Source organism: Micropterus salmoides, unplaced genomic scaffold (assembly GCF_014851395.1).
Source record: "Micropterus salmoides isolate LMB-PRFRI ecotype aquatic unplaced genomic scaffold, ASM1485139v1 Ms_hic_scaffold_9, whole genome shotgun sequence".
In the NCBI taxonomy this organism is placed as follows: Eukaryota; Metazoa; Chordata; class Actinopteri; order Centrarchiformes; family Centrarchidae; genus Micropterus; species Micropterus salmoides.
Window position 1 is genome coordinate 11896300 of NW_024044681.1, and position 17893 is coordinate 11914192.

Below are 17893 nucleotides of genomic sequence, written 5' to 3' on the forward strand. Positions count from 1 at the left end.
AGACAAAAAGCATAATACCACCTCTTTAACAACTTCTTTCCTCTCTTCTCAGAACAAACTACATGACTTGCCTCCTATTCTCACTATTATCAGAGCAAAAGTATCAGTAGGTGACTTGTTTTGTCCAACACAATCCTATTGCCGAGTATAATGAACACTGCAGCCTCAAGAGCTGCTAGCAGGGCTTTAGACTTACAAAAGCATAAATCTTTAAAGGGTTTATTATTGGAGTCACACTGAAAGCCGTGGTCCCATGTATTAGTCAGGATTTGGTAATGACATTAAAGGAAGTTAAGACACTAAAACTACAGATGTTTGTTTGTTGGTCACCTGAGGGCGGGCCGTAAGATGCCGTTGCCGATGATGAAGTGAAGTTTCTCCAGGTTGGAGGTGGGTCGGTCCTCCAACATGCTGTTTCCCTGGAGGCCGTAGTCCACCTCTGTCAAGCGCCTGGTCACCTGCCACAGGCATTGAAAAGAATAAAAACTCTTCAACAAACACTTGCAAAAACGTACACTGCAAACAAACATAAAGAAAAAAATTTGCAGTTCTGGTGAAAACTTCAGAAGAAGTTGCTGATTTGAATCTTACCTCCTCAGTGATCTTGGATTTCCTCTTCAGGGTGAGAGACACAAGTTTGTGTCTGACACTGTTCCTCTTCTGGCTCTCTATGGAGCTGTTCTATAGACACAAACATGGAATGACGATGACATTTTATTTGTTTGTAGACAGCATCACAGACTGCTCAAGAATTATTTGAAACATTTAGACCCTTCAGCATCATCTCACCTCTCCTTCCACCTGCAGTTCCTGCAACTCCCTCTTGTAGCTCCTCTTGCCGAGGGTTTCGTAGATCTTGGTCATGACGGGGATCTTTTCGCTGCCGTCATTTATGACCATCTGGCATTTTGGTTCCGGGAGGTCTCCCATGAACCTCAACACGGTGATCCACACTGCTAATGCAGCCTGGAGGACAGAACAGGACCGTTAAATAAGCAGTAAGCTAAGCGAGTGATTATGTAACCTGTCAGTTATAATGTGAATTTTTAGCATGCATACTTAAAGTTGTTTTGCTAATTGTTTAAATATAAAAAAATCATCACTAAGCTATTTTTTAAGAATTAGAATAACTTCCATAAACAAATTACAAACACTGTTTGGCCTCAGTAAAACCACACATTTTTGTCTGTACTTCTTACACAAAAGAGAAACAAAGTGTTAATTTGTTGGCTTTACAGCTGCTGGTAGGTGTATTTTCTAATGTTGGACAGAGCCTGGCTTGTTGTTTGCCCCTGTTTCTAGTCTTTATGCTAAGCTAACCATACCATATCCTGGCTTCAGTTTCTTAAGATGTGACAGTGGTATTGATCTTAATATCCAACACAAGAAAGTGAATAATCGTGACTCCCAAAATTTAGAACTATTCCCTTAAGTGGTAAATCTGCTGATCATCTGATTCCATTAACAAACAACATTTGAATAACTGAGCAAAATTTGGGAGCTGAAGAGGGCTTTAGTTTCTCACTAGCTGGTCTCCTTCGTCCTCGTGAAAAAGCAGAGGTTGTTTTAGCGGTCGTCTGATGTAGGTGTGAGTGGAAACACCCTGGAAGTAGGTGGCTGCAAACTTGGAGAACTTGTACTCAGACAAATCCTCATCTTCCTCATCAGGTAATGGCAGAGCTTCATTCAGCACCTCTTCTTCAGCTTCCTCACCACGAGGAATGTTCTCCAAGTCCTGAGTGGGAGGAAAATTTAATTTTTTAAAAATTTAAATAGAAACAGACAAAGTTAGCAACAAGCTAATGAGAAAAGTTAAATATCTAACAGCTATAGTACCAGATATTTTTCTCAGGAGTTGGTGGAGCTAAAAGGAGAGTAAATATTAGAATTACAGTTGTCAGGTGGCCAGAATCGCATCTCCAAATGAGTGACAATGTTGCTCTATGTCTCCTGGTCATGGAACGCTCAAATCGGATTTGCAAATATCTTTTGCATCACTTTAAACGCAACTCACAACGATGACGTCAAATCCAGGGTGCCAGAAGTGCATCAAAGCGTTGAGGCAGTACCCATGCTTAGTTTAGTGTTTGCATACTAATATTTGCTAATTTACACTAAAAACAAAGTTCTGAGGCTGATGGGAATGTCATTAACAACAATAGTAAGATAAACAAAACAAAGATGAAATACAAAAAAACAAACAAGTAAAAAAAAAACATCTGGTTAAAATAGGCGAAATAGGAGTGAGTGAATTTAACAAAAAATCAGGGTAAGCTATATGATATAAGTGTTGAAGTGATTTAAAAGAGGACACTGATTAAAATAAGTGGATCTCTCTTCAGGCAGAAGAAGAAAAACGAAAATGTATATGTGGCATATTCACAATGACAATGCTAACTGCTGTTTGGCAGGTGTAATGTTTATGAAATTCATTATTTTAGATTAGCGTGTTAGCATGCCAACATTTGTTAATTAGCAATATTAAGTATGGCAGAGCTTGATGGGTTTGAAATTAGTTTTGCACGTATTCATTAAAAAGCCAAAGTATTACTGGACACATTTAAAGGGGTCCTATTATGCTTTTCTGTAATTTCTGTGTTATCTATAATGTTACAATGTCGGATGTTCATGTAAAAGATAGCCAAAGCTTCATATAATGAGCTGAACATATTTAAAAGACATCCCTGTAAGCCAAGAATTTCCCAGTTTTCTCTAATCTTGACTCTGTGTGATGTCACACCGAGGCGGTTCTTCATAGGAGAACCAACTGAACCAAATTTTTTAATTCAAATTAAATCAGTAAATAAATTGGCTATTATTGCACTACAAAAACAAAAAAATCATAAACACATACCTCAAAACCAGCAGGTGCTTGTCCGTCCTGGTTGGGCAACGGCCCGGAGTTCCCCAGGAAACCAAACATGCGGTCGACCATATCTGAGTGATCCACTGGCTGCTCCTTCTCCCTCTCCATCTGCTCCAGCAGCTCCTTTTTCCTCCTTGTCTCCTCCTTCGCCTCCCTCTCCCTCTCTTCCTGCTGTTGGACGATTTGGACGAGCCGCTCCTGGTGTTTCTTCTCGGCCTCCACTTTGGCCCGCCGAGCCGTCATCTGGTTTCGCAGCTGCTCCTCCTCGGCCAGACGCTGGCGCTCGGCTTCGAGGCGATGCTGCAGCTGTGAGGGGAGTTGAGAGAGGAAACAGAGGGAAAAGGGTTCACAGAGGCAGGTAGGGTGTGACACTGATCATCATTTTTTCAAGCTTTTGTTTACAGAGGAACTGAAGGGAAACATTACAGGTGGAAACAGATGATTTACTTTGTTATAATAATTTAAAAAATGACTAGACAACAATGAGCAAATAACATCCTAAAAATATTCCTAAAACCTGAGCGCAATATACAAAACTTTTATCTCTATTCACTATTTAAAGAGGTTTCCAGAAAGTGCTACAGCAGAATAAATTTTAACTTCTACACGCTAACAAGCCACAAGTTATTAAAGTTATAAAGACAGCACAAATATGTACGACGTTCACAACATGAAACAGCAGCCTCCCCTAGTCCATACTTAACGTCTTCCTTGTTGGGTCACTGGAACTGCAGATTTGCCCAGGAATATTATTTGACCGTTCTCCAGAAGCTACTTTCTATTTTATATCTTATCAATGTTCAAATTGATCAACAAACTGAGATTAAACAAACATTTACAAAACAAATAATTTATTCAACATCGTCTTTCAAAACAGGAGAAGAGATGTGCAACAGTGGCAGATAAAATGGCATTTTTACTAAAAACACAAACATCCTTAAAAGCTCAAACATTTCCATATTTTCACAGACATGAAGTCAGGTTTAAACCAACTAATTTAAAAATAATGTATAAAAGAAGGTTTTACGGTGATTATTGACAGTGTGTTTAAAGGATTTACTCTGCTTTTAAGACCACCTAACAACGTTTGAAAGATGGTGGAATTAAGACTAAGTGTCTGGCCGTTTCCAGTCTTCATTCTAAGCTTGATTCTAGCTATTATAGCTTAGACAGCTTCATATTTAGTGTGTAGACATGAGTGTGGTATCAAGCAAGAAAACAAATAAGCACATTTCCCAAAATTTCAAATTATTCCCTTAAGGTCAGCTAACCAAGGATGATAAGATATCCTACAAGTTGTGTAAGAATATCCTCAAGTATCTAATCATGGTATCGCATGAACAAATATAGTATAGTATATTGTTGTCTTTGAACCAAATCAATTATGTGACACTTTACAGTTTCAATGCCCTACATTATTCTTCATGTCTACCCTCAACACCATTCGCCCTCACTGTCTGGCACATTAGCAACATGATATAAGTAGCAGTAGTAAATATAACAACTGTTTACCTCTGCCCTGAGCCTCTGGCAGAGGCGTCTGGCTATCATGCCCCTGGTGTAGGCTTGAAGGGTCAACACAGCACGAAGACGGCGCCAAAATGTCTGCCGTATGAGGAAGCCGCGGCACCGGGCCTGGATGAGAGTGACACGAAGGCGAGTCATCCGGTAGCTTTTGTAGTGTTTCCTTGACCTGTAGACGGCCTGGAGGCGCAAGAAGCCAGACTGCATCTGAAGGAGAGAGACATGTTTTAAAGGTGGAGTGATATTAATATGGTGCCTAAATTAGTGTAAATATGTGCAGTTCATATGAATATAAGAACAGAAACATACTGCATCTTAGTTACAAAGCAAAAAGCTATTAAGGTGTTAAAGGATATTTTAACAAATGAAAAACTACACATTGTGTAAGATGTAACACGACTCACAATTCGGTAATTCTTCCTGCACTGATAACCCCTCCAGACCTTCTGTATAACAGTCACAGCACTCTTCAGTCTGAGAAAATTAGTCCTACAAAATGGGGGAATAAACTGATGAACAGGGAGGTTCACTCATCAAACACGCATACATAAGTAGGCACACTCAAAAATAAAATAAAACACAAAGGTAAGTATAGAGACCCCAAATTCCTGAAAGTTAAGAATTTATTATCTTATGCGCAGTAAGACATTACACGTAGAGCTCTGTCCTAAACCATTCTTTACCTCTCTTTAAGTCCACGCACAGCCTTCTGGATGAGGATGACCTTGTCAGTAATACCCTTGTCCCTCTCGATCTCCAGCTGCATGTCGTGGTGGTCCTGAAGGAACAAGCAGAGACAAAGCGGCAGGTAAAGAAGGGGTATCAAGGCTGGATTATCAATTAGGCAAAGTGGACAGCAGCCCCACGGCCCCAGAAGGTCAAGGGCTCCGAAGTACAAAATTACAAAAATTGTTCGGTAATATGCATCACTACTGCAAAAATATGAACTAAAATCGTCTCAAGGTGGCTCCTGCATTTAGTCCTGATGTTGAGGTGTTGATGAGGAGCCCTGTGTGAAAATCAAGTTTTAATATCATAGTATATACATCAGTTTATACATGTGTAATCACAATTTTATATCTTTAAATTAACTGTAGTAGGGGGTACTGGAGGTGGGGGTTGTAAAAAATCCAGTGCACATTTTTGGCCCAGGGCCTTAAGTTCATGGCCCATTTTTAAAGATTTATATCCTCACTAGGAATGAATGCTGTTGGGACTGAGAGGCACAGACAGGGCAAGGAAGCTGGAAAGTTTTGAGAGATGGGCTAACACATTGATTTTAATTTCTTTAGTGGATTTGATGATCACAACAAAAATATTGAATATCGCCATCCTATGAATTTGTAGGAGTTGACCTAAAGTGTTGTCATTGTACTTTAATTGTCAATAAACAATCATCAACAAAAATGTCTTCGGATCAGCCCAAAGTATGTTAACCCTGGGGTACACATGTTGTCGTTCCAGAGTATTTACTGTATATACAAAGGCTTATTTTTAACTCTTTCTTTTCTTGATAGGCTCAAGACAAAGAGCACTGATGGGGATACAGAGAGGGGATTCAGATTTAAAACAACTCTAGCCTACAGGAATACGTAAGATAACTTTCTCACACACACACACCAACCTTGAGGAAAATCTTGGTCTTTCCGATCTGCCAGTCATCATGTTTCCCCAGCCTAGCCAGGATTATCTGCTTGCAGGTGCCTCGTAGGTCTTCCTGAAAGGAGAGAGAACTACGTAAAAGTGGTGACTCCTGGACCAGTAATGTCTGCTTAGTAACGACAGATACTGTATGATGTCAAAAATGGTAACATTTAAAAAAAAATGCATTATCAATGCATTACAATCACCTCATGTTACGGTCTTATACAGATAGTAGATATCCCACAAATTACATGTGAATGACAGTGACTGGCTGGTATCTGAATACTAGTAAATGTACTGTTACACATGATATAACAGGATGGTTGTACTTGTGTGTTGAGCTCCACATACATTATTTCATGATATACAACGGGGTTTATCTTACTTTAAGACCAAACATTATTTTGGCATTTAAAGTTGCTACAGTACCCAGTCATTTGATCACTTATACACACATTAAATACATTTTAAAACATACACACATTATAATTACTTTAAACAACTCAAATGCTACACTATTTATATACATTCATATTATGCCACAGTGGGCAAAATATGGCAGGGATCTGCTAGTTTTCTTAATAGCTCAGATATTACCTGATGAAAACAAAACAATATAATACTGTGCTCACTAGGCTTATAGATATAATGCTGAGATTACATCAGGTTTTATGGAAAATGTAATTTCAATGCTGTGAAACCTTCAAAATAATAGTACTGTTTCCAGTTGATCATTATAGTAATTATTCTAGAAGGGATAGTTACTCTCACTTTCTTTCAGAGAGTAAGAGGAGAAGATTGATACCAACCATACATCTTTGAGTAAAAAATAGAAAGCAGCTAATTTAGCTTAGCATATAGACTGGAACCAGGTGGAAACGGTTACATTTACATGTTGCATCTTGTTTGACAAACAAAGTTTGTTTAAAAGGGAATAACGTAGATGACAACGGAGCCAGGCTACTTGTTTCCCCCTGCTTCCAGTCTTTATGCTAAGCTAGGCTAACCACATCCTTACTCCAGCTGATAGTTTCCTATTTAAGGGATGCTTCTTCAGTAGAGAAAAAAAAAAGTTCAATGCTTTCAGCAGATATCTTAAAAAGTTAAGTAGAAAAATATGTCTTTGTGTAGTTTAAGTGAACTTACCCTTTTATTATGTTACTGTTAGACCCTTTTAAACAGGTTGAATCAGGACTGAATAAGACAACAGAAACTGATGATTATGTAACACGTGTTGTGTTGTTGACCTGTATGTGAGCAGGTTTGATGCCAGGCATGAGGACACGGTAACGGTCCACAAACTCGCCAAAGCTGTATCGGATGGGATAACCGGCCCGCCTAATCCTGATGGTCTCCATCATGCCGGAGTAGCGCAGCTGACGAATACACAGCTCTCTGTCAAATATCTGGAAAACAACCACAGAGGAACAGACTTCATTTAAATCAGAGGTTTAAAGAGCACAAAAATATCCTCCTAAAGAGGACAGAGTGAAACAGCTTAATGTAAGTTACATAGAGACAGAGAGATCATTTTATATGGTCAACCTGGTCAGGTTATTGTTATTGTTATTATTATCATTAACATTATGATCATTATCAAACATTACTAAATATCTGTACCATTATTCATTCAGTCTGTACCAACATTACCTTTACTGTCTATACCTCTGTGTGTATATTGTGTAGGCTGCTCCCCCATACCCCCCCCCATCCCTCTCTCCCTCTTTATGGCTATCCCTGTCTCTAAATGTAAGCGTTGCAACAACAATGTAAACTTAAACCTGTGCTAAAAACAGGGAAATCCAGAATAGCCAGAAGTTTCAACTGTAACAGCCCTCTCAGAGAATACGCTCTCCATGAATTTTGTTTGGTTCCTTCATCACTTCTCCCACTAACAGCTGCATACCATACTTCCCACACCCCAACTCTCTCAAACCACTTATGTTTCTGCCATCCACATCTCACATCTTGTGTGACTTAATTTATGTTTTTGTGAATAATAAGTTCATTTAAGTGCATTTTTAGTGTCTCACCCTTATTTGCCATGGCCATTTGTGCCGGTCATGATACAACAGACAATTGGTCTTACCATAGGTTTTTTGAGCTCGTTGGGTTTTATACAGCGAACGAAGAACGGCTGACACACGCTGAGCGTCCTCATCAGCATCTCGAGGGAGCGTTTGAACTGACTGCTCAGAGTGGGAGAGCGCTTCCTCGTCTCAGCACCCTGGAAACACACAAGGTAGAAACATATTAAACTATGTTTCACCAAACCTAATGAACAAGCGTCTACAACCACATACCAGATAGAATAAATGCCTGAGTCATTCCAGTAAACACTTTATGATTTACTGCCAACCCACATGATCCAGAAGTGTTTGGGCTTTAACTCCTTTGTTTGTAGTTTGGAGGGTTTCTTGGACAATATCCATAACATGCTACTATTTTTATTTTTCACAGAGACACTTTTAAACCAAATCTTACCTTACATGGATTGAAGTGTTTTTATCTACCAATTACTGACTTAAATGTAAAACCTGTCCAGAAATGTCCTCTCTACTCTCCAGATGTAAAATGTTAAGTTCATACAACAGGAGAGACTTACTACTGTATATTTTTAACAATGCAACATTTAAATTTTTTATCCACATTTTAAAATGCATTAAAAACAATGTAAAATGCAGTTATACTGCAGCTACTGTAAGATTGGTGATGACAGCACACAGCTGCCATTAAAGCTACATGTTTTCAAGGTTCCCAGCATTCAGAAATCGTGACTATTAGAGTTGCCAAGGATGAATTTGTCATTGTAAATAGAGTTCAAAGAAATGCACAAGACTTCCACATGGTCTGAAACAACAGGACTAACTAAAACAAGATGAACTACTACTTGGTTTAACAGTTTTAAAAAGTTAAATGGTGCCAAATGATTTTTAGAGACATCAAAAACAAAACACACCTCTTTAGCTGGCAAAGATTTAATAGTTAAAGAGAGCTTACTGACAAATCAGAATCAATCAAAAATCAATATGCAGGGGTGCCTTGTTTTTAAAAACACCACTGCTGTAGGAATATTAAATAGCAAGATTAAATGCAAGAATGTTTTAAGATTTGTTTGGTTAATAATAATACAATTACTTGGCAATTAGGGTTTCAGAAGTCCCCTTCCAGACTGCAGGCTGTACAAAAAAGATTTTTATATAAAACACTGATTGGAGTTTAAAACCAACAAAGTTTTAATCTTTATTTTCAAATTTGTAATTTCAATTGACCACTGCTACATGACATATCTTTCTCAAGATTACTGACCTGTGTGCTGAGTAGAATCCATTTAATATGTTTTCCTAATTTGTTCCTACTATTTTACTGTCGTTGCTGCTTTATACGTTTCAGTGAGAAGAACACAAACCAGTCTCACATTCTGCTAATGGTAGGTACACAATGTGGATAAACACTGGACACATGTAAGCACGAGGTGCACACACACGTTATTACTACGGTTTACAACACACAAACGAAACAGGAAACATAAAAAATCATTGTAATCCTTTCAGTGAAGCCATATAACAAAAAAGCCAGAAAACATGATGGGATGTCCCGTTTCAAACGTCCCAATAATTGCTTTGCTCTCTTGAACCACCCAAGTGTTTGCCTTTACATTGCCACATGATGAGATGGATGAGGACTGAAAAGTGTGCTGGCAGAAAGTTTTCTGGCTAGTTTTACCTTAACTTCATGCTAAATCTTGTCAAATAAACACAATTTCCCCTCTGGTTTCTGCAACCTGTAGCACTGTAGGATAAGAAGATGATCTTAAGGAAGGGGGGATGCTGCTAACTGGAGGTGGATCAAGGACGTTTTCATTCATGTTTTTTTAGTTTAAGTGAACACACATAGGGTTTGATTGGCCACATGTTGCTAAAGGCAGCTGATTACCTTTGGAGTAGGGGTGCTGGGCTGCGTATAGCCACACAGAAACTGATGTCAAGAGGAAAGACAGAAGAAACAGAGAAGAGACAGCAGAGTGAGAGGAGGGGTGGGCCATTAGTAAAAACCAACACCATGAGGAGAAAAGCTAAAGTCACCAGTGACATTATCACTTGAAGACAGCAACACCTTAAAAGCAGTCAAAAAGGAGGTGACAAATATTTGTCCATCATAAGTATTCATCCAAGCAAAATCTAGTGGTATTGCAGTATTTGTTGGTCTCACCATGGCCACGTCAGCCTGGAAGATCTGCTTGATGAACTTGTTCTTGGACGAGTGGACAAGCTGGATGATGTCGGTGTGGAGGCTGTCTCGGTTTTTCTCCAGGAACCCTGGATGAAGGATAAAGAGATTTTTTTTCTAACATAAACAGTTGCGCCAAGAGCGAAAAGAGTCTTTTCGCTCTTGGCGCAGTGAATGGCTGCCTCAATCAGAGAGCTACAGGACCCTGTATATCATAAATAGTGATGAACAGGTAGAAATGGGACAAGAACTGGTGTCTTTTAATGTAACAGAGTAGTTACTGGGTGGCTACCTCATTTCACTCACTTTTTATTGAGGGACTGCTAAAATACACAGATTAGGAAACAAGCTCAGTTTACCTGTGTTTAAAATACCAGCACACGCACAGTAAAGCACATTTGTATTACTATTTTCACGAGATGATAAATGTTTGCTGCTTACAGATCGCATAAAACTGGTGTTCTATTTTGCTTTTTAAACCTCAAACAAACCACAACAAAGGCTCCTTGAAAACGAGGGTCTTGGACAAGTTGTTTGCTCCGCACAAACATTCAGCTTCCACAACCAGCCTAAATTAACCAAACCAAACAGGTGTGAAGGCACCCTGACACTTTCTGTTTATGTTCACAGCCCTTCCACCCAGTTATTCATTTATTTACTCCAAATAAACCAGAAACCTAACATTCCCTGTTTCCTGGTCGTCTTTGATTGACTAACCAGACTATTCAGCAAGCCTTTATAAATAGATTGCATCATAACAAATATTCCCAATTTTCCCCCAAACTGTATCAACAAATAACAACTGTGTGTTTCTCAAACAGTGTGCAGAGGAAGAGGGGACAGAGGATTGCTGGACACTATTCTAATGATAGGGCTGCAACTAATAATAATTTTCATTATTAATTAAGCATTGATTATTTTCTCGATATGGAACAACATTTGGTCAAATCAGAAAATAGTGAAAAATGCCAATGAGGATATGTCCAAAACTAAATTTAAGATCATTAAAAGAAAACCTGCAAATATTCACATTTGAGAGGCCAGAACCAGAGAAATTTTGTCACTTTAGCTTAGCAAATTACTTTAGCGATCATCAATATAATATTCAACTATCATTGATAAAAACTGTTGCTGATCTATTTTCTATAAATCAACAAGATTATTCATTTACAAACTGTTTCAGCTCTACATACAAGCGTAAAACGAGTCAGAATTGAGGAAACCTGGTGATGATGAGGAAGAACTAATGAACTGATCCACTCCCAGTTCTGTCAAATAACTTGCTTGTAGCCTTTTTCAGTCTGCCGAGTGTAACTTTCTTGACTAAAACACACTTATAACAATCAATAACACAAAGGTAGCTTTTATAGCAAATGTAACTTCATTAATTTGTGTGACCACCAGAAACATCAATAAAAAAGTCAATACGATGAAGCTATTACGGCAAAGGAAAACTTCCCTTTTGCCCAAACAAACTGACAGCAGAAGAGATTTTCGCAGGTCCACTCATAGACCCGACCCGGGACCAGAATCAGACCAGGTCCAAATTATAACCAACCTAATCATGTTGGGTTGGGTCTAATTTGATTGCCATGGGTCTATGAAAGAGTTCTGCTGTTAGTTTTCTCTCTCTCTATTATTAGGGTCAGGTTGATAACGCTGCTTCTAACATCTTATCTGACATTTCTTTTACCAGAATCCTCTCTTGACCGTTTGAGCCAAAATTTCAGCATAACCCATCACAAACGAGAGGAGCAAGAGAAGAAGGAGAAAAGCATGGATCAAAGCATGAAAACACGACAAAATCGATGAAACAGAACACACCTCTGGTCTCGTAATGCACCACACCAGCAAAGTGTTGGATACCAAACTGGGTTGCGTAGCTGTTTTTAGGGGGGATGTAGTTTGAGTTGAGCTTATGCTGTGAGTTAAGCTTGTACAGCATCGTAGCATCAGTTCCCTGAGAAAAGACAAAGAACCAGACATCAAGTATAGTGAATTTTAGCTATGAAATGCTTTAAGGCCAAAATACTTCAAATGATCTTATAAGAGACTGTAAACCAGCCCAGTAAATCAACAAATCTGTATATCACAGAAACATTTTAATCATAACCATGTTCTTTAGATGGCCAACCACAAAACCATGTTACAGCTCCACTGTAATTTCCCCCTGTATTGTACCTTAGGGAACTTGCTCTCTTCATCAATGAGGGAAATGATGTTCATGGGTTTGTTGGCGATCATGTCCAGAGCGTCCTGGTTGTCCGTGAACTCGATGTGCTGCCAGCTGATGTCCTCCAGGTTGTACTCCTCCTGTTCCAGTTTGAAGACGTGGCGAACAAAGAACTGCTGCAGGTTCTCGTTGGCAAAGTTGATGCACAGCTGTTCGAAACTACAGTGAAGAAAATTAAAAGATGAAAGCAGGCAGTAGGAGGTGAGGAAGTACAGTATTAAACCACAATATAAAACACAAGCTAGGGTTTAAACAAGATGACAAATGAACCTGATCGTGTATAATAAAACAACCAAGTATCAATCACCTGTTGACACTGAAGTTTTCAAAACCAAAGATATCCAGCAACCCGATTGACCTACGTATGATGTTACTCTCACAGGATGGCGGCCTGAATATGGCAGCATTGATTTTATCCACAATCCAGACAAACAGCCGCCCATAGATCCCCTGAAAGATGAAACTCATGGTCAGTATCTTAAAATTTTAGCTGCATGGCTACAGGGTTATGTGTCATGTTACAAGCCATGTAAAGCTATTTTCTCAATCAGCTTCATACTATAAGTGATGGGCCCAAAGCTTTCTGTCAAAGTTTGAAGGGTTTTGGTTGTTTCAGATCAGATATTTGTGTGGTAAAAGATCAGTACCTTGACAAAGGCATCCCTGACATCCAGGCCTTGTTCCACACTGAGAGGCGTGACGACACTTTCCCCACGTGTGATCAGGGTTCGGGTGGTCAAACACACCATCACGTCCTTAGGATCGACCTACAGTGCACAACAAGCAACATTAGAAAAATTAGGAAACAAGAAAACCAGCGATGGGCACAAAGTAGCAGAAACGGACTGCAGCTTAAAGCAGCTTCACAATGTGCTTCTCTTCTCTAAGACAGAATACCAACAGTGCTGCATCATCTTCTATCATTGCAATGAACCCAGTGTTTACATCACTCCATGCAGAGGTGTTGCTGCATTATAAGCAGGTGATACATGCTGATTTTTTTATTCACCAGACCAATGTGTAGACTTGTAGTAACACACACACACATGCATTTGCACACTCACCTCCATGAGTGAAGCAGCAGTAACCAGGTCAGGAGATTTCACAACCACACAGGCGTCCAGGTTGTCATACGTACGAGCTGAGAAAAATGAAAAAGATCATTGTTTTCCTCACAGCTCTTAAAACTATCTATGTGCTGTGTATTTACTATGTGGTTTTATTTTTTCCATAGACGCAATATTAGAAACACATCTCAGTGTTATGCAATCCACCTACTTTCCCACTACTCACTTCTCCGACACTGTCAACTACAGCAGAGCCTTATAAGCTAAGTGTGTTTGCAGTTCGTACCCTCAAAGCGCAGGTTTCCCATGTGCAGGATGGCAGCCAGCAGCTTTGAAATCTCCCAGTTCTCTGTCTCAGTGAACATGAGCACCTTCATAGCTGACAGTATGCTGGAGTAATCCCTCAGGTCGTCACGACCGTCACACGCCGTACAGTTACCCTGGAAGGTAAAAGACACAGAGAACTTTATCTTATATTTATTAAGTTGGTTTGTTACTTGTCACTAGCCCTGTTTGAATGTGTCCTATTTAAAACCTCAGGGAAGCAACTGTGCTGCTGTCTATCAGAGGTGAAGTATTCGTCAAAATCTCATACTCAGATCCAGATCTCACTTTTAATAAAAGCTCATTGATGACGACCCCATATATCATTTGTCAATGCTCAGACATTGCGTACATGGTGTCTCACACCGCCTTGGACTCACCATGGTGAGGTAGGAGTATTCTGTGGCGAGGCCCAGGCCCAGCTTGGCCTTCATTTCTGGAGCCATCCCCTTCAGCATACAGTAAAACACGTGGTAGTTCCTCTCATCTGGTGCCTGGAGCCAAGTATGACATGGCATAAGAGTCACAGAGCAACAATACATTGTAAAAGGAGGGCCGTTACAGCAATTACCTTTATGTGTTCGTGTCATCATCCACTCTATATTGTTTTAGTATCACATGCTGTTATTACTGTCTATATATCATATAGCTGTATGTACTGTATGTGAGAGGACAAAACAGCATGACCACTTTACTTTAACAACAAACATATAATAACTGTTTTATAATACACTATAATGCAGATATATGTGTATATTACTATATTTGTTAACTGTAACTCCTCTGTGGGCAACAATAAGTGGAGGCTGGTAAATAACCAAATGTTGAATGACAATATAGTAAAACACTGTTGCAATGATATAAAATATGTGTTCATAGGAGAAGATGCAATTGTACTTTTACTACTTTTAATGATAAGACTGGTGATGAACAATATTTTTGTTATTATCAACAAATCCCATGAAAAGATCAAAATCGACAACTTTTTGCTCCTCTTTGAGTAACGTTTTCTAAAAGCTACATTGCCCAGCTGGTTAAGGAAATTACTGAGCATTTTTAATAAATGAAGCTACATATTTGTGACCCGTTTTAAAATGTTTATGTCTGCAATAGGAACCAATGGGTTGGAGCTGAGAGCCACAGACCGGCAGGTAGGGAAGTCAGAAAGTACTGAGAGACGGATTAGTGTTTAGCTTTTCATGCGATTTGTTGACAAAAAACAAAATATAGAATATCGCAAGCCTTTAAACTCCTTTAAACTTGACGTTCAATGCCCACCAACCACGCCAAAACTGACTCTTCACTTAGTAACACGCTGCAAGAACATTAAACGATGAATAAAACTATTCCCTAAAATCCAAACATAAGATTCAATATAATTTTATTTTACTAGTAAGTATTGTTTAGTACTAAAATATCTAGGGTCATCATTCCTCTTCACAGTTGTGGCAATTTAACTATAAAAACAGAACTGAAAAAGTTACTCATCTTTACAGACACTGAGGATGTGTTTAATATAAAACTAATCTTAAACTATGATCGTGTGTCTCACCTGTCGACACACACGAGACTTCTCCAGCAGGTACTGCTCTATCTTGGCTCCTTCAATGGCCCCTCGCTTGTTGAAGTGGATATCTACATACTTCCCAAAGCGACTGGAGTTGTCATTACGAATGGTCTTGGCATTGCCAAAGGCTGAATGAAGTGACAAATCATACAGTGAGGTGAAGGGAAAAAGCATAGAAACAGACAGAGTTGGGTAACAGTGGAGTCTGACAGTAGGCAGCTTTTCTAATGCAGCTCGGTGGTATAAAGTCACTGACACTTCACTACTATGGTGATGTAACGTTTGGCAGTGTAAAACTATAGAGTACTGATGTAGCGAACATGGATTAGATTTGACATCTGAGGTTCAAAGTTCATTCTTAACCTTGGAAAATAAAATAAAACATCTGCTGCTGAAGATCATTTGATATTCTCGAAAGCGACTTTATGGTGATGGCTGTTTCGAAGATCATGAATGAACTCATTGTCTCAAATGTCTTTAAAGTACTTGGAAGTATGAAAATCTATAAGTCTGCAATCTGGGCAATTTCCTTCTGCTGAAGATCATTCGCTATGTTCAAATGCTCCAGAGCAGCTAGACTCTACATGTATTTTTCCAGATGTGCATTTGCATTTAAGATGATATGTAACAACACTACATCTGTCTGACCTTCGAGGATGGGCGTGGCCTCCAAGACTTGCTGCTCTATCCAGGAGTGTTGACCACTGATGGCTGCAAGGAACTGCAGAATCAGCTTCGTGCTCTCTGTCTTCCCGGCTCCAGACTCACCGCTGTCAGACAGAGAGGACTGTTACACACTCGTACAACACACAAACACACACTCTATTTGTCTGTCTTTGTTCTATTTCTGTGGATTTGTGAAACTGTGGTTGTTCCCAGCAGAATTCTTATAATGTCATTCCCAGCACGTCCGGGGTTGCGGTTGTTCAGAGAATAAGTTAATAAATGTCTTGGTGGATTTGGTGAAAATCACAGAAATTTAGCTACTCTCAGTCTTTATACACATCTCGCTCTCTACACCACGGCACACTGACAGGTTCATAATCAAAAGGAGAGTCTTGACTGTCTTCATTCAAACAGTGCGTCTTACTTATGGAGTTTCAGTTTTATTTACTGACTAAAATCTTTCTAAATGTGTCTTCTGACCATCCAGCAGAATACAGATGAGAGAGGAGAGGAGCTGATCAAAATATTAATATACTCATCTGGGCAGCTCAAGTTATTTCAGTGTTTTACGGCTAGGATAATGTTTCCAGTCTTGCTGTGCTAAGCTTTGTTACCCGCTGATGGCTGTTGCTTCTGTGTACTGAAATGAGAGTGGTATTGATCCTTTGAAATAACTCTTTCAACGTTATATTTGACAGACAATATTAACTGTCAATACATCAGCAGTTCTCAACCTTTTAGTATGGGAAAGTTGTGTATACTGTTGGTGTAAACTTCAGTAAGTCCTAGTTGTTTATGAGTGCTGTATGTGCTTCATTTTGAGCCCATCTTTACTGCATGTTCACACACACACACACCTACCTGATGATGCAGCACTGGTCCTTGTTGTTTCGCTGCATGTTGAAGTAACAGTTGTCTGCTATGGCGAATATGTGCGGCGGCAACTCGCCTATCTTCTTATTGGTGTAGAGGCGGATCTGGTCTGGAGTGTAGATGGGCAGCAGCTGGTAGGGATTAACTGCTACCAGGATTGAGCCTGTATATGTCTGCAGGAACCCCAAAACAGAAGAGTTCATGTTCCAAACACTGAAGTAAACTGCAATAATTTACTATCATGCATTTCAGAGGCAGAATATTTCCACTTTCACAATGTCCCCTTGTGAATTTTCAAAACACTGTTGTTGTATTTTCCAAATCATACAAGATTGCTGTAGATATGATCTTACTTTATTTGCCCCGATCACTTGTCTTCTCTTTGATTCATTGGCATTTCTAGTGTTAATCATTTCCAGCCTATCATACTCTGTTTTGCTTGTTGCTGTAATTTGACTGATTGGAAAAGCAATTCACAAAATGAACTCAAGGATTGCGGAAGCCATTGCATTAATCACATGAAATTGCAATTCTTACAGCAAATTTCAACTTTCAAAAATCATTGTAGTGAAGCATTATCATGTGTCAAATGTGTTTTATAGCGCATTAAACGTTAGTGAAGAAGCTGGAGCAAGAAGTCAGAAAAGAATGCACTGTAACATATAGAAACCAAAAAGACATATGAATAAAACAACAATGTTAAAAGATCATCACTGAAATATATACCTCTATATCTTCTGATATCAACCTTTGTTTATCATAATTAGGGACCAAAGAACTGCTGTTGATGTCAAGTTTTCACTTTCACTCATCTTATCCCCTGGATTCAATTTTTTTTTATACATCTATTAATATTCAAATCATAAAAATTTAAATAGTAGCAAGATTAAAGTTGGTCA

General features: G+C 39.1%; 1 protein-coding gene across 1 annotated transcript in view; it reads right to left on the minus strand.

The window, feature by feature from the left end:
* The window catches only part of myo7ab (myosin VIIAb), a 49478-nt gene that overhangs the window by 15058 nt on the left and 16527 nt on the right, over positions 1–17893 (minus strand). The window contains exons 6-27 of the mRNA XM_038707909.1: positions 16983–17167; positions 16104–16225; positions 15441–15583; positions 14269–14382; positions 13851–14004; positions 13562–13638; positions 13145–13264; positions 12805–12947; positions 12446–12656; positions 12089–12224; positions 10247–10353; positions 8124–8261; positions 7282–7440; positions 6015–6107; positions 5074–5168; positions 4795–4879; positions 4379–4597; positions 2855–3172; positions 1526–1735; positions 790–966; positions 592–681; positions 331–458 (exon numbers count right to left, since the gene is read on the minus strand). Coding sequence (XP_038563837.1) covers positions 331–458; positions 592–681; positions 790–966; positions 1526–1735; positions 2855–3172; positions 4379–4597; positions 4795–4879; positions 5074–5168; positions 6015–6107; positions 7282–7440; positions 8124–8261; positions 10247–10353; positions 12089–12224; positions 12446–12656; positions 12805–12947; positions 13145–13264; positions 13562–13638; positions 13851–14004; positions 14269–14382; positions 15441–15583; positions 16104–16225; positions 16983–17167 — 3224 coding nt within the window. The remainder of the gene's footprint in view (positions 1–330; positions 459–591; positions 682–789; positions 967–1525; positions 1736–2854; positions 3173–4378; positions 4598–4794; positions 4880–5073; positions 5169–6014; positions 6108–7281; positions 7441–8123; positions 8262–10246; positions 10354–12088; positions 12225–12445; positions 12657–12804; positions 12948–13144; positions 13265–13561; positions 13639–13850; positions 14005–14268; positions 14383–15440; positions 15584–16103; positions 16226–16982; positions 17168–17893) is intronic.